Source organism: Solenopsis invicta, chromosome 15 (genome assembly GCF_016802725.1).
Source record: "Solenopsis invicta isolate M01_SB chromosome 15, UNIL_Sinv_3.0, whole genome shotgun sequence".
Classification (NCBI taxonomy): Eukaryota; Metazoa; Arthropoda; class Insecta; order Hymenoptera; family Formicidae; genus Solenopsis; species Solenopsis invicta.
Genome location: NC_052678.1, coordinates 7,660,637 through 7,681,976, shown reverse-complemented (window position 1 = coordinate 7,681,976; position 21,340 = coordinate 7,660,637). Strand labels below are relative to the sequence as shown.

Genomic DNA, 21,340 nt, shown 5'->3' with positions numbered 1-21,340 from the left:
CTAAAAATTAAAGATTTAACTTATATCGCAACACATATCGGGAATATTAACGTAACAAATTTAACCTGGAATGGAGGATTTTACCATCTTTTTATAATGATTCACAAAAAGAAGAGTTAGCTCAATTAGAAATTAATATTATGTGGTGCAAGATATTCGAGTCCTGTAGATTTAAATAATGATAAAGTTTTTTCAAATTTAGAATTATTAGTTCAAATGGTTCTTTCGTTTCCGCATTCGAATGCTGAAGCCAAGAGAATTTTTTCTATTGTAACAGATGTTAAAAATAAAAAAACGGAACTGATTATTAAATGAAACCATTTCCGCGATATGTATAACGCGATCTAATTTTCAGGTCAAAGGCATTAAGTGTTTTAATTTCAAAGTACTTCCGGATCATTTAAAATTACATAATTCAAAAAATGTATATGATTATTTTTGTAAAATTAATATATTGGAATATTGGTGAGGTTTTTTGCAGTTTTTCCTTATTCATCATAACAAATGTTGAAATTTCTTAATATTTCTGCCAAATAAAAATTTCTTTTGTTACATAAATATATTACATTAAAATTATTTTATCCTTTCTGTTTATTTCTTACAAATTTATAAATATTATTTAAGACCATCACTTAACACTCATTAATACCTATATTTAATGGAAGTAAATACTTTACTGATGCTGAATCTACTGCGCTTGCGTGAAAATCCCGTCTCATCTGCAAATACTGAATGACATTGACAAATTGTAGCTGAAACTCTCGTTCGTATATCCTGCCATAATCTAAAAAAAATTTAGTCGGCGTCATTGTTGAGAAAACTTTCTGGGAATTCTAGTAGATATTCATCGTTTGTTTTGAAGTAGTATGACGACTAACTTCCTTTTCTACATATACGATTATGATTTTAATTTTTTTTACAATTAAATTAATTTGTTAACAATATATAATAAACCAACAGCCAAAATAAATTTTATATTATAAAATATGATAAAATTTGTTCTTTAATCTTTATTAAACAACGATTATCTCGGTGACGTCAAAGTGCTTCCATTTTTTTACATATAAACAAAAAGTAAATTAAAGGCAGACACATAGAAAAACAGTGAGACATAAGCAGTAAGAAAATTAACAAGTCTGACGTGCTACTGCTACAATACTGCTTAAGCTTAAGATTATGATTGGCTTATCGGTTGCTTACGTTTCTTTTACGTGCCACTAGCATTAGAACAAGAACTTCTTGACATGTGATTATGTGATATATTTTATGATATATATACTGTCTATTATGTGTAATTATAGTATTATTACTTTGATAATGGGATAATGAAACCTTTATCATCTTCTACGTAAAGCATTCAATTGCGATGCAAATTAACGTCTGAATATAACGTTGAAGGAGAACGTTTTCCGCATCATTTACATACTCTTTGAACTTTGACAACATTAAATTGTATGGACGTAAGAAGCTTGAATAGTTAATAATTATTATTTGCATCTTTATTATAGATAGAACCAAGTCGATCAATATAAAAGAAAAATAACAAGTCGATGTCTAACTTTCTATCAATCGAAGCTGTCAGCACAGCTTGTAGTATACTGTTTGTATATGTTGGCAAATTTTCAAAAAATTTTGAATTTCTTTAATATGAATAAATAAATAATCAATATACTATTGTACATACTTTATTTTATTCGATTCTATCAAAATAGTTTTGTAACTATTTAGCTACCAATAATATTTACGCATTGTCTATTGAGATTCTTATAGAGATAATGTATTCTGAATATTAAATTCTGAATATCTCTTTATTCTTTAATTGATAAATGGATGTATGTTCATAAATGTCACATATTTTTTTTCGAATTCATTAAAAACATCGTCCAAAACATTATCTTTTTTTTTATTGAGAATCTGATATGGAAATAACTTTGGATTCTCTTAATACATAATTCATATTTCAAATATTTTCTTCTTCCTCTTTATCATTATTAAATTATTATCACTTTATGGGTAATAATTATTCATATTGTAAGAATGATAAATGTATAATATTAATATTCATAAGCAGTGAATATAAAGTTTTCTCAAGACCCAAACAAGTAGTTTTTATTAATCTTTTTTGTATTTTTTTTATTATTCTCAAAGTAGATTAAATCCATCATTAATCAAAATTTACAATTTTATTCTTATACCTATTAAACATATGTATTTTAGAAGAAAAATTACCATATTTAAACAATGAATAGTTTGAAGCTGAAATACTTTCTTGGTTTCTTGAAAATTTAATTTTTTAGAATTATTGTTTTTATAGAAAATTCTTCAATTGCACAAAATTATACTTAAAACATAAGTATCAAAATTGAAATCCAACTTGTTAAAGGTATGTGTAAGTACATCTAAGCTTCTCAGCCAATCAAAATTAGTTAGCAAAATTATTTTTAATAGGATACCATAATAATTGTTTAAATCCCATGATGAAATATATTTAATCGTTTATTATTAATGAAGTGGTCGAGACGTTTACAAATCCATTGCACAATCTTCCGCGAACGGAGGAGACTCCATATAAATGTACACTTTCATTCATAAATCTCCATCATTAGCCGAAACAACTTTGCGATACAAATACATACGCGCTGTAAAAATAAGTTAAGAAACTTTAGAAAGTGTCTAAATAAATAACGATACCTATAAGCTCATCTTGCGAAACGTCACAACGATTAACCACATAACCAATGTAATTGTGTCGATCGTTACGTCGAATACTCATTATTCATGTACCCCAGAGAGCAGCACAAAGAATTAAAAAAAAAATCAGGTTTATGTCATCAATTCTGACTTCATTTTAAGACGCAAAAAGAATTCTTTTTGCACCTAAAAAAAAATTAGGTTTATGTCATCAATTCTGAATTTATTTTGAGACGCAAAAGGAATTCTTAATAAAGCTGACATAAACCTGACTTTTTTTTTAACTCTCTATGCTATCTGAATACGTTACATGATTTATAAAGAAAGTACAGAGAGATAACCAAGAAGACATATACTAGTAGGTATCCAATGTACGTAGTACAGCACATATAAATGCGATGAATTGTGGATTTTCATCTATAAATACGAAAGAGATAGAGAGTACAGTAGTCGTGCATCATAATAAGTGTGAGAAACGCACATCTCAAATCACTTGTCATAAACAAAACCATTTAAGCGTATTCGTGCGGAGGAGAAACAATCAGCACGCGCTCGTTAAATCCTCCCTTTCGCGCTAAAAATTGATAAAACGTAATATCTATATGTACATCAATGTGCAATTGGTGCGGCCCCGATCTGTTGGAAGCACTCCAACACAGTTTATTTATCACAGTAGCACCCCGACTGACATCATGTCTATATCTAAATCGCGCGAACGTTTCCTGAATTTTCTGTGTATACTCTATTATGAATTCAACTATTAAGATTGTAACCGCTAAACAAACCGAAAATACTCTTACCCTAATGCTGTGCATATTCACAGTTATGGTGTACTTTGCTTCGTACGGCTAATCAGCATCTGTTTTCATGTGGATAATCCTACGATTCGTCTATGTATGTAAGATTTCTTGAGCATCCGTTTACCGAGTGAATCGTGTGTGGAATTTTCTTTTAATTTCTTATACACGCGCGGACAATTATTGGCCCAATTTGGTAATTAGGAAAAGATAATGTCTTGCTTCATTGGCTCGGTTGTGTATTTCATGGGTCATATGCCAAGATAACTGCAGAAAATAAACGCGCCGCATATGCATAAGACTATTAGTATGATGACGAACCAGAATGGCAGTGTATCTAAAACGTAAAAAAAAAGAAGTTTATTACAAATTAAGTTAACTTATTAAAGTTAATTATAATTAAATAATTAGCTTATTAAAGCTATTAGACTTCAAAAGTGTCTATTCGTGATAAGATGCTTACGTCTGAATGGTATGCTATGTATGCAGATCCTATTGTCCACAGAGATACTGACGACCGCGGTCTCCGTGTTACTAGTAATCGCGGGACCGTCCAGCTTCGTCGGTAAGAATTCCAAACCGGTGACAAACATGCTGTGCGCTCCAGGAACATGAAACGCCTTCCTCAAGCTAAATGCCACAAATATATCAACGCTGCCCGAGAACATTGTGCCGACGGCCACGAATTTACCGTCGTCGGAAACGGCCAGCGCCGACAGTGTCTCTTTATAAGAAGCAGATTTGACGATAGTTCCGGTATTAATGTCCCACAACTGAAGGAAACTAGGATTCTTCCCCGCGACAGCGTTAGAAAGCATGAACAGATCGATTCTCGTTTTGTCCTCTGCTAATTTTCTGAATCGACATCTCTTATACATGTACTTTCCGCCGTCCGGTGGTGTCCAGGTGAGCTCTTTGTTCCTCGTGCCATCGTGTGAATTCCACACGAAGGCCTTCCCATCCTTGGCGATGCTCACCAGTAGATTGCCGTCCGGACTAAAATCCAAGTCGTCTATCTCCTTTCCATGTGCGTCAAGATCGTGCAATTTGAACAGCTGTGGGAACTTCCATAATCTAACGTTACCGTCCGTGCCGCCAGTAGCCATAATCGTCCCTTGTAAGCTCACCCTAACGACTCTTTGCAAAGGCTCTCCATTCCTGCAAGCCAACAGGTTCTCATTAGAAATCAATGTAATGCTTTTTTCGATAAATAGCAATAAATACAATAAAGTTTTACCCAAAAGCTGTCTGTACACTATCAGCAGGTTTAAGAACTAACTGAAGCTTTTTGCTCTTGACATTTGAATTGTCGTCTTTGAACTCCTCTATCCTCTCCTTCGGCGACTGAGAGTCCTCAACTCTCTCGCTGTTCCTTCTATGCCTAAGGCCATCTTTGTTAGCCGCCGCTGTCGGTCCTTTGATCAATTCTCCGTTCTCCGAAGTTACCACCTTGGGATTCACATTGTACAGCTGACAATGGCTCTCTTGGCCAGCGACTATCCACGTCTTTTTGCCGTTGTTATGCGAGGCGCAGTTCATGACCACGCTGGGACCCGTCTCGTGCCTGGTCACCTCTTCAGCAATGAAATGCGTTCCATTGTGTGACAATTCAAAAATTTCCTGTAACAACAAACTGACTTTAAAACAGCTGGATATAATAATGACTTATTAAAATCCTAAAATATTAAGAAGAAAAAAAGAATTTCACAAGAAAGAACGAGATAAATTCTAAATTCTAACTTTCCAGAATAGATTCCAGAATCTATAATTTTATGATTACTTAAACGATATAGTCCATTTAAATGGATATGAAACAACAGAAGAATACCGCTGGCAACCTGCAAATAATATTCTTGCTTCAAGGGAAACTTACAAATCCATTGGCAACGCCAGTTTTGGAGGAGCCGCCTCCGCCGCCCACCAGGATGTGCCTGCTGGTGAGCATCTGCAGGGTGTAAAGGGGGAAATTCACCCTGGCTAAGAGGCCACCTTTGTTCCTTCTGGAGGGCATGACGCGGCAGATTTTCCGGATTGCTCGCGCGTGTGTCAAGTGTCCCCAGTGAACAGCCTCGCCGAGGAGTGATGATCCTGCGGGATCTTCTGGTAGTTTGGGATCAACACTGCCCAGATGGATCGCGCACCCGACGCCCGCGTCCCATCATCGCCCCAAAAAAGTTTTTTGAACGGGGACACCCACGCGGCACTCACGTGTCACCACTCCGAAACGTAAAACGACGACACGACAGGCGAAGCGACCCGTGGACTTTGCGCGGAACGACACACGACACAGCGGAGCGGAGGTACACGTATTCACTTGGAGCAGCAGCGCGCGGTTGGACGCTCCGTTACGAGATCGCGCCACCGCACCGGTGTCGTAACTCCCAATAAGTCAATATTTTTCGTGCTGTACATTTTAAGAAAACGAAGAAGATTGTTTTTCGTATGAGTGTGTTATTTCTGAAGAGAAGTTGAGAGAAGACAGAGGAGAAGAGATCAATTTTCTCATGTCAATTCTACTTACTATACATGTTCTTTTAATTTGCTACATGACAAGGTAGCTCCTCTAATATTATTTTTTATAATCAAATGATTAAAATAATTAATGAATTCATATTATTTCCCGACAAATTTTAATCTAAGTATAAATAATATTTTAGATGCCTTCAACAAAGTATAAAATCCCATATCTTGGATATTTATATGAATGAAACTAGTCATACTTGGCCATACTGTTCATACACTGGTTTCGCGGCCCTGTTCGTAATTCTCTGATGATTCGCCTACGATCGAATTCCAACACTCCACGTGGCTAACGTGGCTCGTCATCATTGCAGTCAGTGTCGAAAACCAACGGTTGATACTGTCGTCTTGCCGATCGAGGAAGACGAAACGTTTTTCAGTTAATCACGCCGCCGAGAACCCTGCAAAATGGCAGGTGCCATAGTGCGTTGTTTTCAGGTGCCGAGGAGACAGTTGGGTGAGTCTCATGCATCCACGTGTTATCGCGGTCATGCGAATTATCGCGAATCGCGGATAGATCATCCGCGACAAGACGGCGAGCGAATATTACCTCGCGCGTCTCTGTGGACGGTGTCTCGCTCGCCGCCTACGGGTCTACGAGGTTATGTAATTAAATAAATTTGCGCTATATTTAAAGGTCTCCTCGGATCGAGCTTGAACGGTCAGCAGAGAACGCTCGCCGATGCCGCCCCGGAAGGAAAGGTGAGACCATTTCTCTCGACGTCTGTTTATTTTAACTTTCCGCCGTTTCTCCTGCCTCAAAGCCTCAACGCGTATTTGAACCACTTCGACCGACTCCGATTAACTTTAATCGATAATTAACTCAACGTCCAGGTAATAAGCTCGCGTTGTTTGACGTGAAAATCTAGGCGGTTGAGTTAATCGGAGTTGGTTGAAATGGCTTTTAAAAATGCTACTTTTAAAATGCAGCTAAAATAAACAAAACTAATTCTCTAAAGTGTTGCCTGCATTATCAGCTTTGTTTCTTTCATAGAAAAAAGGAGGCCCCCTGGCTGATCAGGATCGCATCTTCACGAATCTGTACGGCAGACATGACTGGCGGCTGAAGGGTGCCATGAGCCGCGGCGACTGGTACAAGACTAAGGAGATAATAGAAAAGGGTGCTGATTGGATCATCAATGAAATCAAAGTTTCTGGTCTGAGGGGTCGCGGTGGTGCCGGCTTTCCCTCCGGGATGAAATGGTCCTTCATGAATAAGCCATCCGACGGCCGGCCCAAGTACCTGGTGGTCAACGGCGACGAGGGCGAACCAGGAACTTGCAAGGATCGCGAGATCCTGCGCCACGATCCGCACAAGCTCGTGGAGGGCTGCTTGATCGCTGGTCGCGCTATGGGAGCCTGCGCCGCTTACATCTACATACGCGGTGAATTTTATAACGAGGCATCCAACACGCAGGTCGCCATAGCCGAGGCTTACCAGGCTGGTCTGATCGGAAAGAATGCCTGCAACTCTGGCTATGATTTCGACATCTTCGTGCAACGTGGAGCGGGCGCGTACATCTGTGGCGAGGAGACCGCTCTTATTGAATCTATCGAGGGGAAACAGGGAAAACCAAGGCTGAAACCGCCATTCCCAGCCGACGTCGGCGTGTTCGGATGCCCCACGACCGTCACCAACGTCGAGACCGTAGCAGTGGCACCTGTACGTACCACTGAGTCGCATTATGCGAGTTATTTTTAATTCATTCAATAAAAAAAAAACGCGAGTTTTTACACTTTGTACACACCATTCAAACCCAATTATCCTGTAAATTTTTCTATTAATTAGTTGCATTATGCGCATTATTATCAATCACATTATAATATGCAAATGCAACTTTGCTATAAAAACTGTATTTGCATATAATGCGATTGATTAATAAATGAATTTACTCTAAACACAATGCTTTTAGCATTTTTTTTACATATGTTGGGTCACAACACATCTAAATTATTTTTCATTACTTTTACAAATACATAAAATTATTTAGTGTCTTTTACACATCTTTTAGCATTTCTAGAAAGTATTTATATGGTTGTTATTCATTAAAAAATTATATATTATAAATCTTATAATTACAATGCTTAATTTTTCAAAGAAAAGAAATTTACAGGAGAAAATTGTCAAATTGGGTGTACAGATTGTTAAAAACTCATTTTTTTCTTTCTTTGTTCATTTACCTTATCGATAATATTCACAGACGATCTGTCGCCGAAGTGGAGCGTGGTTCGCCTCGTTTGGACGTCCACGTAACACCGGAACCAAGCTATACAACATCTCCGGGCACGTGAACAATCCGTGTACCGTTGAGGAAGAAATGTCTATCCCTCTGAGAAATGTCTATCCCTCTGAAGGAACTAATCGAGAGGCACGCAGGAGGTGTAATCGGAGGGTGGGACAATTTGTTAGGCGTCATTCCCGGTGGCTCTTCGACTCCCGTCATTCCTAAGAGGTAGATATAGAGATTCCCTCGTCAGAGATTCGATTTTATTCCGAAAGTTATACACAATCGAAATTTGTAGTGTGTGCGACACCGTTCTGCTGGACTTCGATGATCTCATCAGGGTGCAGAGCTCGTTCGGCACGGCCGCAGTGATCGTGATGAATAAGCAGACGGACATAATCAAAGCTATCACCCGCTTGATGAGTTTCTACAAGCACGAATCCTGCGGTCAGTGCACGCCTTGTCGCGAGGGTATCAGTTGGATGCATAAAATACTAAAAAGGTAGGCATCAATGATTTATCTCGCTTGTGAAAAAAATCCATGTTTTATAACAATTTTTTTCGCAGATTTGTGGAAGGTAATGCCGAAGTGCATGAGATAGATATGCTATGGGAGCTTACGAAACAAATAGAATTGCACACGATATGCGCCTTGGCGGACGGCGCCGCGTGGCCCGTGCAAGGTCTAATCAGGCATTTCAGGCCGGAAATCGAGGCGCGCATGAAGGAGCAGAAACGAGCGACGTCGAAAAGCTGAGAGATCGAGCGAGCTAGAACCAGAATGGAAGATTAGATAGAATATATAATAACGGAAGGAGATACTTAGAGCAATCCCTGTAAGGTTTTGTATTTATTTTCAGTGTATATAAATGAATCTAAACGCGATAGTCATGATTTTCCTGTAATAATATTTTTCGAACCCGGGCTGACATCCATCCCGAAGGTTCGATTAATAAAAGAAACACAAGAAAAAAAACTTGTTTACATCTACACATGTACATTGTAAATAGGCTCCTTGAGATCGCGTGTTAAACGAAATTAAAGCGAAAAATTCTCGTAACATTTAACGTTTACATTTACGAAGGAGAATAAAGCCGAAGAGCAAAGTGCTTTGGAGCAAAAGTTTTCGTCTAATGACGGTCATTTGCCGCTGGAAACTGAAAGGAATAATCGTATCTCGAGGGCTTTAACGCGAGAGAAAAGTCGATACGACGCTTCAAGCCGGTTCAATGGTAGACGTTATTATAACATTGTATCAAAGAATATAAATGTTCTAATCTATTCTATACGGATCTCTCGCAAGCGATCCATCTTACCTTTACGAAGACACTTCCAGACGAGACGACAGTTGAAAATATGCAACAGGCTGATATAAAAATTTCGGGAGAAATATACGACGTCGGAGAGAGAGGAGAGAAAAAACCGTGCGCGCGAAAATGTAAGAAAATTCGATTTATCCTTGAATATTGCCCGAGTTTGCTTAGAGCCATATAAGACTAACATTTACCTCCCGCGTTTTCTTATGCAAATAGCTTTGGCTCCCTGTTACGTGGTTTCTGCGGGAATTATGTTACACGTCTCGCGTTACGGGGGCTCTCGAAGCACTACTCGCCATGAGTTGTAGCAATAGCAGCGGCATCGCGAAGATATATTATGCGAAATAAATGGTACGGCTATTGAATGGAAAATATTTTTGCCGAACTCCACGGAAGCGTTCGGAATGAAGCGAGGAGCTTTCCAGTTCCGCTTTCATGAATCATGCATACGATCTGGCGGTACTTACGAGCTCGGGGCGAAATGCAAGATCGAACAGGTACGTTTGGAGACGAGAATATTCGCCGGCAGTTTTTATCGAACGATACTTTGCATTTATTCGTTCATCATACAAGAGAATTCACTAGCTCTAAACTGTTCCGCCGGCTACAGTACGGATAATAATGTGACTTTAGATACGGTACAATGTGCGTATACAATACATATATACAAAAGCACGTTCACTCGATTCCGCAGATCGCCGTCGCGTCTGCTCGCTCTCTCTCTCTCTCTCTTTCGTTCTCTCGCACTCTCTCTCTCTCTCTCTCTTCCGTTCTCTCCCACTCTCTCGCTCCCGCTTTTCTTTCTTAGCGCCACTAAAGTCGGAACTGTCTTTTTCGCGGCTTCTTGAAATTACCGTTAGTTACTTAAATAATAGATTTAAACTAGCCGTTACGTTTTCGGGATAGCTCACCACATTTCGACGAGCTGTCCCGATTGTGTTAGTAAGCGCACACACTGTCTTTTATGATAGGTCCGTTGTGTTACGTTATCTCTGCATTTTTCTTATTCTCTTTCTATGTATACATATATACATATACATATGTATGTACGTATATATTATCTATATACCAAAATCATTTCTTTCCGTCGCACATTCGATATTATGATTCGCTCCCCATTTATTTTCGCTTTATTCCTTTATTCACGACTCGCGGGCAGTGATGGGCAAGATCGGTTTGTCCCAAGTGCTCTCGCTCCAGATTGAAAAAATATCTAGGCACGATACTAACGACGCACATTTGTCTCGAACTTTTTTTTTCTTTTAGGCACTAACATATCCCATTGTGTATATCCAGCGTTAAGCCTTAAGTACTTTGAAGAAGGATAACTCTTTCAGTGTGGTCGTATCTTGATCCCATCGAATGTTTTAAAAAGACTCTACCGAGTTAATAGCTACGCCAGCCCTAAAAGCAGTCATTCCTAAGGCTCTTACGCTCTCACGCTTTCTAAACTAAAACGTCAAGCTATTCTAAGGATACACATTAGCAAACGCGTAGTCCTCGACCGTGTACTAAATTGTTTAAATTAATGGCGTATACGTCGCGCGGCAGTACGAACTTAATTTAATTTAAATCTCGTTGATACGGCACATCGTAATAGCATAATAATCGTAGGTCGTAGCACTTGTCGTCGGAGATCATCCCTCGGCAAACATCCAGACACGGTCGCACGTGAATTGGCCCCGTTAGAAAAGAGAAGTGCGGATTATGACATCAAAGAGTCGAAAAGTCGCTAATTTCATCGGAAGGCATAGTAATCTGATGCATCGCGTCTGTAGCTTCGCCCAATCGTTTCTGGATCACTTCCCATCACTGCTCACGACGACTTAAAGGGATATTCTATTTTCTTGGGAGAAAAAGGCCAGACTTTTTTTATAGGAAAATACTTGAGCAATCAAGACGCAATTTTTGTAGAAATATTTATTGATTTTTGTTGATGATTTCGTGCATAATATAAATGACTTTAAATTGGGGATCCTCTGCAGAAGTGATTGAAAGCCATTGATGAATCTAAAACACAAAAAATTTTCTTAATTTATATGAGGTCGGGCACCGAACTAGAATCAATATTACAAATTGAAAATTGACAAAATAGCGGTCTTTCAAGGATTAAAATATTTAAAAATAAAGTAATCTTTGAAAAGCCTCCATTTTGTCAATTTTTAATACTGATTTCAGTTCAGTCGGTGTATGACTCATATAAATTTAAGACAATTCTTTACTCTTGTATCAATAATTTCCGCAAAGGAGATTTCCCTAATTTAACATTATCTATACATTATCCACTGATAGTCTGCGATAGTAAAAATACCATTATAATCTACAAAAATTAAGTATTTCGACACAAGCTTCATCTTAATTGCTTCAATACTTTGTTTTAAAAAAATTCTTGTGTGAAAACAATCTTTTTTGTCAGACCCAACAAAGTAGAATGCCTCTTAAAAGCCTTTCGACGCTAAAATACAGGCTCCGAAGCCCGCGTCATACGCGGTGCGGTGTTTTGTTGCATGGCTGCCCCTGTTCGTCGCTCTTGTGCACACGCTGCGCCGCGTGTTATCATGCCGCGTGACGCAAAACAGGTCCCATATGCGTGTACGTACGAGAGCTTCTTCGTACAGAACAAGCGCATGTGCAGCGCGATTGTCCTGAAATAAAAAGCTCACGAAATAATCGGCGAAATTTCTGCGCTCGAACAGGAGCAGCCTGGCAACTTGGAAGCTGATTTGGAGGTGTCACGCGCGCTTCGCGTACCTCTCACGGCCTCTCGAAGACGCACGGAGACGAGAGAACGCGACGATTCGTAATAAAATAAAATTGTAGCACGTTTTGCTCTCGCGTATTTTTTTTTTCACTCGCTCTCGGATTGTACTTGTTGCGAAACACCTTGTCCACCCTCTCCCCTTCGCTCCTCTCGAGATATCCCATCGGCCTCGAGAAAAGGTACATTACGCACGATATGATTGAAAGCTCGCTGGTCGCACGCTCTTTGGCATGATCATTGGCTGTCTTCCGGGCAAGATCACGCTTATTGTTGGAGAACCCTGCCGCTGGACCCGCGCCACCGCGCATTGGTTCCCCCCTCCCCCCCTCCTACTTAAATATCTGCCATAAAAATAGATGCGCCTCTATCGCAGTTTCCGTACGTCAGTCCCCTACCTGTGCCACTGCGGAGGATACAATTCCATCTCCTTCTTCCACCTCTTCTCTTTCTCCTCGTCGTCCCGATTCCAAGGAGTCTATTCTCGAAACCGTGCGAGAGCGTTTCGCACACGTGTGAATGGGAACCGGACCGCTGTCCTCAATGAGGAACGTGGTCTCATCGTCGGTGAACATAAGAAATAATGCGCGATTATTCGTGTGATGTACGCACGGTCTCGAGGATACAATCGCGGTATCCTTCGGAAAGCTTTGACAAACTTGGCACGGTAGAAGACCGACGATTACAAGTAACAGAGATACCACATCGGAAAGATTTCCTAATAGCATTTATATACTATTAATACCGATGTATATTTGTCTCCTCCCGTCTCGTTCGACACGCGAAGTTTACGGTAATCTTTCACAACGAGTATATTAGCGATACACAACCACCTATACTATAATAACGGAAATCGCAGGGCTTCGTTGAAATTGTTCCAAAGCCGGACCCGCCGGGGATAAATTTATCTCCCAGTTATAGCTGACTTGTGTCAAGCTGAAGAACTGAGGCGGGTTCGATGCCAAAAGCAACACTGCTGCCGAATATAATCGATATCGTCTGTTCACTTCCGTCCGTCCGAAGTCAATTTCGAGTCAAATTCGCGAAGCCACCGAGACGGTGATTTACCGTAGAACGTCTCCCGAGAACGCCGATCGAGCGTCAGCGCCCGCGATCGAACGTCACACACCCGGCCACTACCCACGCCACTCGTTTATTCTTGGATGATAAGACATTGCTTCTGCAAAACGCTGGAATTTTGAGAAATGGATCGAGCGGTATCTCTCGTGAATCAAAATGTTCCGTAAGATTGGAGAGTAACGGTCGCGCGCCAACCGGACGACTTCTCGCGACCATAGGAAATAGACGAGAGAGACCCGCGGCTTTCCACGTTTCTATGTACGTCATAAATCAAGATGAATGATACGCGATCCATCGGAATACCCATGCCACCTCCGACAGATGCATCAATCTTCCCTCACGCGTTAGGGGTATCTCGCACTCCAGTGGCAGTGACTTTTTGACCGCTACTGCTCATAAAAGCGGCCCCGAGACTGTCGCGGAACGGACGCATTTGTCTCAGTCTGCTAGAGCATTCGCGCAAATTATTTTTTTTTTATGCACAATTTATATGCGCGCGACGTAACGCATAAAATCGTAGCTGATACGAGTCGTTCGTGTTACAATCGAACGAAAATTATTCAATTAATCGTATTTTTCTATATTATTTATATATATAATTTTTTTTGTTTGTGCATATATATATATATATATATATATATATATATATATATATATATATGTCACAAATAAAAATAAAAATAGAGTTATTATCTTTAGCCATTTTGCTGCTTCGCCGTACGGCTATATTCTTTTTCCGTTAAAACGTTTTGATCGACAAATATCGTGGTGATATAATCACAGATCGCCTACATTTGTTACAATATATCTTTATGATATAAAAAGAAATTGCTATTCGCCATATTAATTCGGAAGCTGCAACGAAGTCCTGCGACTTGTAAGATCCACATCGACCGACCGATCATGCAAGAACATTCTGTTACGCGGAGAAAAACGATCGTAGGAACAATCATTGCACCTTATTACGAAATCTCAGCGTAACTTTACTGCGTACAACTGTACAAGGCGCTCCAGGTTTGCTCGGAGGAAAACGTGGTTGAGAAACCCGGAACATTGCTGCGGCAAGACAAAAATAACAATAATGGTGATCTGATTTATTAGCTGGCTCACCAAAATCAGGACAGTTTTGCGGTAATAGGATCGGTTACAACGTCTTTTGTCGCTGTGATTAATCCGCATAATAACGTCGCGTCTCGGATCGTTTCCTGCGTAAGACTCTGCCAGAAATATATAACGAAACGAGAACGCGTGCATCACGATGGGCGAACGTTGCCGCGAGGATGAGCGCGTACACATTTCTGCGCTCGTAAACGGCGTGGCGGCCCGTCCGGCAATTGCCTCTCATGATAACGCCCAAGTTGTCGTTTACGTATCGACGACGAGTTTACAGAAACGTAAATATATCGAGCGACGTGAGATTGTTCCAGCAATCCCATTTCTCTCGAACACCGCAGGAACACCCCGGAAAGTCCGACGATCAAGTTGCGGGGGGATGCGCGTCTGTTTGTCTACCGTATGTATGCGTCTGCGTGTATGCGTATTCGTATTCGTGTACGTGTACTTGCTTTTGCGTACGATGGTCAAAATCGCTCATTGGCGGATGGAAGGCACGGGGTAAGGATATCAAAAGGGGGGATCGAGACTCAACGACGACAATGACGACGATTGTACGCCGAGGAGTCCGCACGGATCGTCCTCGATCGCGTCGTACGAACTATCGATCGTCGCCGGTCCAATCGCTCGCCGCCCACGCGGGCAGTGGCGTTTCGTACTCCCATCCCGGGCCGCAGTAACGCCACGCGTGCAGATACATCACCAGATCCGACGGCTTCGGGTCTCTATACTTGACTTTGCACTCGTAGCAGTGCGGATCGACAGTGACCTTGTCGTTGGCGAAAGTGGAATCCGGCGGTTCCGAACCGGTCTGCGTTCCCACGGTGACCTTGAGAGATTCCTGCTGCGGTTGCGGTTGCGGTTGCGGCTGCGATTGCTGCTGCTGCTGCTGCTGCTGTTGCTGCAGTTGTTGTTGTTGTTGCTGCTGCTCGTCTTCGACCAGGCCCGGGGTGGACGATGGCGAAGAACTGTTGTCCTTGTCACTACTGGAGCTCAGCATGCGCTCCTCCAACTCTAGCTTCGGCTTGAACAGGCTCATGTCGGAATCGCCATCCATGCCGAGCCAATTCTCGGCATTGTGGATACTGATGAGGTCCCGGACGAGCTCCTCGTCGGTCTTGCCGATATTACCGCCCTTACCCTTGTGCGGACCGAAGACCACGTGATTGTAGAGAGGATCGTTCACCACGGGATAGCCGAGGTATTGCAGGTGGACGCGGATCTGGTGCATACGCCCGGTTTGCGGCTTACACAGCACCACCGACGACTTGCCGTTGTAGCTGAGACGCTTGAAGCGGGTGATGCAATCCTTGCCCTTCTCGGAGACCTTACAAACGCCGATCTTGTAAGAGACGACCTCGATCGGCTCCGAACAGATCACCTCCTCCTCGGGAAACTCACCCTCCACTCGGCATACGTACTGCTTGTGGACCTGAAACGTGGACGTACGACATACAGCACATGAAGCGATTACGTCGTTGCGCTCGTACGCCAATGTAAGCGTTCAATGACAGACGAGCGACGCCAGCTGCGCGTCCGTATGTTTTTTCTTGCATACCCGAGCCGCGCGCTCTTACGCAACCAACCTGTCGATTTCTTATTTGGTGCTCCATCTGCCTCGCCTTCTTCGGCGTTCTACCGAACAGGAGAATGCCGCTAGTCAACCGGTCCAGCCTGTGAATGGTCCTGAGATTCTTCAAGTTGTACTCTTTCGCCAGAATGAAAACCACGGTATTGTGTCGATAACGACCGCATGGATGCACCTGCGAACAGAGACGGATCGAACGATCAATTTACTTTTTCTTCTGTACGCTTCGCTTAAGTCTGATGCGATAAGTCTCGAAGCGATAAGAAAGAAACGATCTGATCCAAGAGTATGCCCTCCGAATACTGGAAAAAAGGAATCCGCAAATACATTGTTCAAATACTGGAAAGGGAAAAATCGAGACATATCTAGAGCTTCATTTCGAGTTTGGGGCATCTATGATTGCATCTTCCGTATTTCATGCTAAACTAATGCTAAGCATCGAGTAACCAGAATATCTTCAGGAAATGAGATGTGAACGGTAAATTTACGGAGCTTACGCTACTTAATGAATGTACTCAGTGCCTATCGGCATGTGGCCAATGTAAATTCGATGTAGACACACACACACACACACACACACACACCCACGACACATGTACATACGTACACGCGTATGCATCCACGTAGGAGCAATCGACCCACTTCTCCTGACAAATTCGGGACAAAAAGCAATCGTGCCTACAAAGGGGGGTCGATTCATCGTTTTGCGAATCGGGTATGACACGGGGAACGGCGCGCTTTATGCATTCCGGTCGACAATGCGGATTTGTAGGTATAGCGATCGGCTAGCTGACTAGCTGACGGATCGTATCGGACTCTCTTCCTGGCTCGATAAGTCCCGCGCGTCTATCCAGTACCACGGTTGCACGTATGCACAATAATAATGCATGTCGGCTATCGAACGCCCCCAGCGACTCGGCGAACCGCTACAATAATCCCGCGATCGAAGGCACTTTTCTACTCGTCGCCACAAGGATTTCACCACTTTCCGCGTATTTCTTCCCCGCGCCGTGGAATGAATTTCAAGAACTTCAAGCGAGCGAACGATCCCGCACCTTTTAACGCTGACGTACGCACAACGAGCTTTCCCGACACATTTTCGTTCCGTACCAATCTAGAAACGTAATTTCTCTCCCTGACGTATTAAAATTTTTAAATCGTAACATTATGCCATTAATCCGAGAATAGTCATCCCATTTTTTGGATGAACGATTACCTGGAGTAATTTTTACACTCCAGTTAAAAATCATCGTTATTAACTGAATAATGTATATTAATTATTTTATAATTTATTAATATTTAAAGGATATTATGTACATAAATTTAGCCAATATTATTGGAAAAAAGTGAAGGAAAATCAAGAAAATATTAAACAAAAGGAAAAATACAGTAAACAGGTTACAATATTTCTAAAAAAAATTGAAGATATCAACAATAAAATGTTTTTACGCTGTGGGCTTGTATATTTTAAAACTTATAAAAAATAGAATTATTAGAAAAGAAATATAGTACATAACATTTATTCTACAGCGATTTAAAACAAGGTTAAATATCACTATCATATAAAGTCATTTATATTGTGTTCGCGCTCTTCCAGAATTATTAAAAATATTTTATTTTTTTTTAATATTCGCTTATCATAAATGTAAAAATTATATGACGTATTTTTCAATAAAAAATATAAAATACAAACGAGCATTTATGGAAACACAATGTAAACTTTTTGTATTGTTATTGTTGTATCAACACAAAGACATTAATACCTTGTCACAATTCAAGCCTCATTCAAACTCATATTATTATTTCGAATTTACAATGTACACTCTTACCACACTTGAACTTTCATATTACGTAAACAATCACCTGGGGTGATTTCTATATCACTCCCGCAAGTTTCAACAGATCAATACTATGAACATATGAGTCATAACTTGTTTCTAGTGTGCAATTTGCGTCTCGGAAATTTCAAATAAAAGATACGCATGAATTTTGGATCAGTAAAAAAATTTGCTACGCCATGAGCTTTATATCTTCAACTTTGTAAAAAAAACATCCCGGATGACTATTCTCAAGCAAGATAGACTTGAAAGATTAGGGCAACGCGAATAAACCGAGTAATTTTATTACCGCAATCCAGGCAGGAAAATGGTGAGAGAAACGAGGAAGCGAGAGCAACACGACAAAGCACGCGATTGCATAACGCGGCAATTAATTCGGCCGATTGTCTCGGGTGGCATTTTCCTTGCGGCGGGGCAAGGGTGAAAAAAAAGATTCCCAAGAAAGCGGGTACGAACGCGAAAGCGAGTATTAAGCCGCGCATCGCGCTCGTGCCCGCCGCCGAGTACTTACTTGCGCGTCGGATTATTTTTGCATTAATGCCCGGCTGTTTTGTTGCGCAAGCTCTTGTTAACGAACCCTCTTTGAGGCCGGCGCATTCGGTGACATTTGAGAGGAAAAGTGGCCGCCGGAGCTCTCGGTGTGCGGCCGAGCACCGCGCGCTGTATTTATCGCCGAGCAAAGCCTCGCGGCCCGTCGTCGTAGGAAAATAAAAGTTGCAGCCACATTGCGGTGGCGACCACGGCTAACGGCCCCGACAGCGAAAACGAGAAAAAGAGTACGAGAGAGGAAAAAAGAATATGAAGCGAAAGGGGGGAAAAAAAAGAGTACGTTAAAATCTCATAAGTCGGTCCTCGCGGGGCGTCTTCTTTTTGGACACTTTGGACACTTTGGACACTTTCGGGACGCTTTATTTTCTCCGGCGCACAGGTGTATGCGTCGTTGCGCGTTACCGTCGTCGCGAATTGAAATAACCGAGACGAAAATCGCTGCGAAGCGGAAAGCGAAAGGGGGCTGTTAAACCCGTTCCGACGAACGTAACCGTAACCGTTAGTTTACGCCAATGAATCACCGATATCGTCGGTTTAATGCATCGGACTCGCGATATTGCATTCACCGGCGCGCGTGTCGGTGGTGCCTCCTCCTGTCCTTTGCCTCTATGTGTTTTTACAGCGGCGCGCACGTCCGCGAAGTCCGACATTATCACGGAGCGGCAATAATAGCGCGGAGTAAATTATCCGTGATTTGCGAGCGTCGTAATGCGCGCGATTAACATTTTAATAGTGAGTTTTATTCGCGCGGTCGCGCCGGCCGTGGTGCGTCGCGACCGCGAGACATTTACGCGAGTCGTCGTCTGCGTGTGCGTGTAAAATTCTTTTTCCTTTTCCTTCTACGGTTCTGTCTCTCTCTTTTTTTTTAGCCATGATTGTTTCATATCCTGAAACACTAGGAGAGACCGAGGTTGGTCGAGGGTGACGTCGGAACGTTGCATTTTAAACGGGCGAAAGCTCGTCAGAGACCCTTGGCATTTGACGCACACATCTGTTAACATCGCGTTGTTCTGTTAGTCACCGTCTGAAAAACGACTCGTTAGCGGCGATTTAGTCGCCTTCCGCGCGTCGAGAGACAGAGAGACAGAGAGAAAGAGAAAAAGAAGGAAATAAAAGAACACTAACGAAATCCAGAAGGTCGACGTTGAAGCAGAACGGGAAGTTGCGCGCCCCGGCTGAGACACGCCAGAATTTAATTTAGGAATACATTCAAATATGTATATTCAGACAAAACGATGGGAAACTTCATCAGCGAGAGTGCAAAAGAATAAAGTTTGGGAATTCTAAATTTAACGGCGATGGAACTTTAACTCGCGAAAGCGTGCTCCAGAAATGATTTTCCGTAAAGGCGACTTTACACGTTTACATGATATGCTTGTAAAGGCGACTTCGGGGATTTTTCAGGTGAACCGACGTAAGCTTCGAGTAGTTCATGAAGAGAGTTTGACTGTGTGAAACAATATCGAGGAACATGCAAGAGAGAAAGTGTGCGTATGTATGTATATATATGCGTATGCTCGGTGGAACAATACGACAAACAATTTTTTGGCAGTACAGTTCTGGCAGTACACCACTTACAGGGATGGAGGCGGGCTTGTTGACCACGACGACGTCCTCGTCCATGTGTATCACCGTGATCGGCTCCGAGGTGACAGGCACCTCGTGTCTGCAACACACCAATCGCAACCAGCTTAACGTGGCTTTGTTCCATTTGCGTTTACACGTCTCGCACACACATACACACGCGCGCGTGCGCACACACACACACACACACACACGTACGCAATGTACGTACGTTGACGTACACGTACACACACGCGCTCACACACACACACATACACACACGTCCACACAAATTCATATAGGTACACAAAAAGTATCCACTCTACTGCTAAAAAAAGCGATTAATCAATTTTTTTTTCTTCCAATAAGTAACGTTATTTTTAAAAAAGAATATTTTCTTGATAATCGTCTTAAAATATACTCATCAAAACTTTTAAAAAAACTTACACTGAAAGAAAGAATTTATCCTCTTTCGACGAATATATAAAACTGTGTTGAAGAAAAGTCTAAATAATAAGCATATCAAATTTCTGTTTTAATTGAATATTCATGATTGAAAATAATATGACAAAGTCAGGCTCGTGTAAGTAATAACGATAAAAAAGCAAAGAAACGAGCGAATAAAACAGATTACCGATTAATACGTACTTATTGTGGTAAAAATAAAACAAATGTAACTATAATATGAAAAAAATTTGATATTATTACAAATCACTTAATTCATTGATTAATTTATTATTATTGAATTTATCTAATTATATATAGTATATACATATGTATATCATCTACGTTTTGGATTCTTGGCTCTTTTAAATTTTGGTAATTCGCAAAGATAATTTGAGATGTCACTGCTAAAATTAAATACATCACAAAACTGTGATCAAAATTGTTAAATAAAAAAAAACACCGTTATTTCAGAAATTTTATTTAAAATTGTGATTTTAAAAAAATATCGCTGCAGATGAAGGCTCTGTGTAGCATGAAACGCGTTCGGACGGAGATTGTGATTCTTATTAATGCTTATTTGAAATTCAGTACTCAGAGTGGTTTGTAATAATATTAAATTCTTTTTACATTAAAATGACATTTGTGTCACTTTTATGTCACTACAGTAATATTTATATCACATATACATTTATAATACATATTAATCGGTTATCTGTTTCACGACTTGTTTCTTTTTAATGTTTTCGATTCAAGTATAGAATTACTAGGATTCAGAATATCTTTTCAATGAATTTGATGCTTATAGATATGTGGAAATATACAAACTTATAAAATATTAAAAAAAAATAATATTTA

General features: G+C 40.9%; 3 protein-coding genes across 7 annotated transcripts in view; 1 reads left to right on the top strand and 2 right to left on the bottom strand.

The window, feature by feature from the left end:
- Positions 1-491: 491 nt before the first annotated feature.
- Positions 492-5,817, bottom strand: LOC105198402 (prolactin regulatory element-binding protein). Of its 2 annotated transcripts, XR_005576435.1 has the most exons (5): positions 5,362-5,817; positions 4,726-5,108; positions 3,952-4,646; positions 3,492-3,825; positions 492-784 (listed from the first exon to the last, which is right to left on the bottom strand). XR_005576435.1 is itself a non-coding variant. In XM_011165098.3 (4 exons), exons 1-4 carry the CDS (start codon positions 5,497-5,499, stop codon positions 3,740-3,742), a joined length of 1,302 nt encoding a protein of 433 aa, XP_011163400.1. In that variant the 5' UTR covers positions 5,500-5,817; the 3' UTR covers positions 2,479-3,739. The 2 variants fall into 2 exon arrangements, 1 of the variants encoding a protein (XP_011163400.1); XM_011165098.3 differs by lacking the exon at positions 492-784 and having other exon boundaries at positions 2,479-3,825.
- A 494-nt stretch (positions 5,818-6,311) lies between these two features.
- Positions 6,312-9,209, top strand: LOC105198401 (NADH dehydrogenase [ubiquinone] flavoprotein 1, mitochondrial). The gene is given in 7 exon segments (XM_011165097.3): positions 6,312-6,465; positions 6,646-6,710; positions 7,003-7,671; positions 8,210-8,341; positions 8,343-8,461; positions 8,532-8,735; positions 8,801-9,209. Coding segments are annotated over 7 exon segments (1,428 nt in total). The 5' UTR covers positions 6,312-6,416; the 3' UTR covers positions 8,991-9,209.
- Positions 9,210-10,078: 869 nt separating this feature from the next.
- Positions 10,079-21,340, bottom strand: part of LOC105198399 (RNA pseudouridylate synthase domain-containing protein 2) — a 150,325-nt gene continuing 139,063 nt past the window's right edge. For all 4 annotated transcript variants that reach the window (XM_011165093.3, XM_039457942.1, XM_039457943.1 and 1 more), the window contains 3 exons: positions 20,054-20,141; positions 16,087-16,263; positions 10,079-15,932 (listed from right to left, as the gene is read on the bottom strand). In XM_011165093.3, the coding sequence (XP_011163395.1) occupies positions 15,102-15,932; positions 16,087-16,263; positions 20,054-20,141 (1,096 nt within the window). In that variant the 3' untranslated portion in view covers positions 10,079-15,101. The remainder of the gene's footprint in view (positions 15,933-16,086; positions 16,264-20,053; positions 20,142-21,340) is intronic.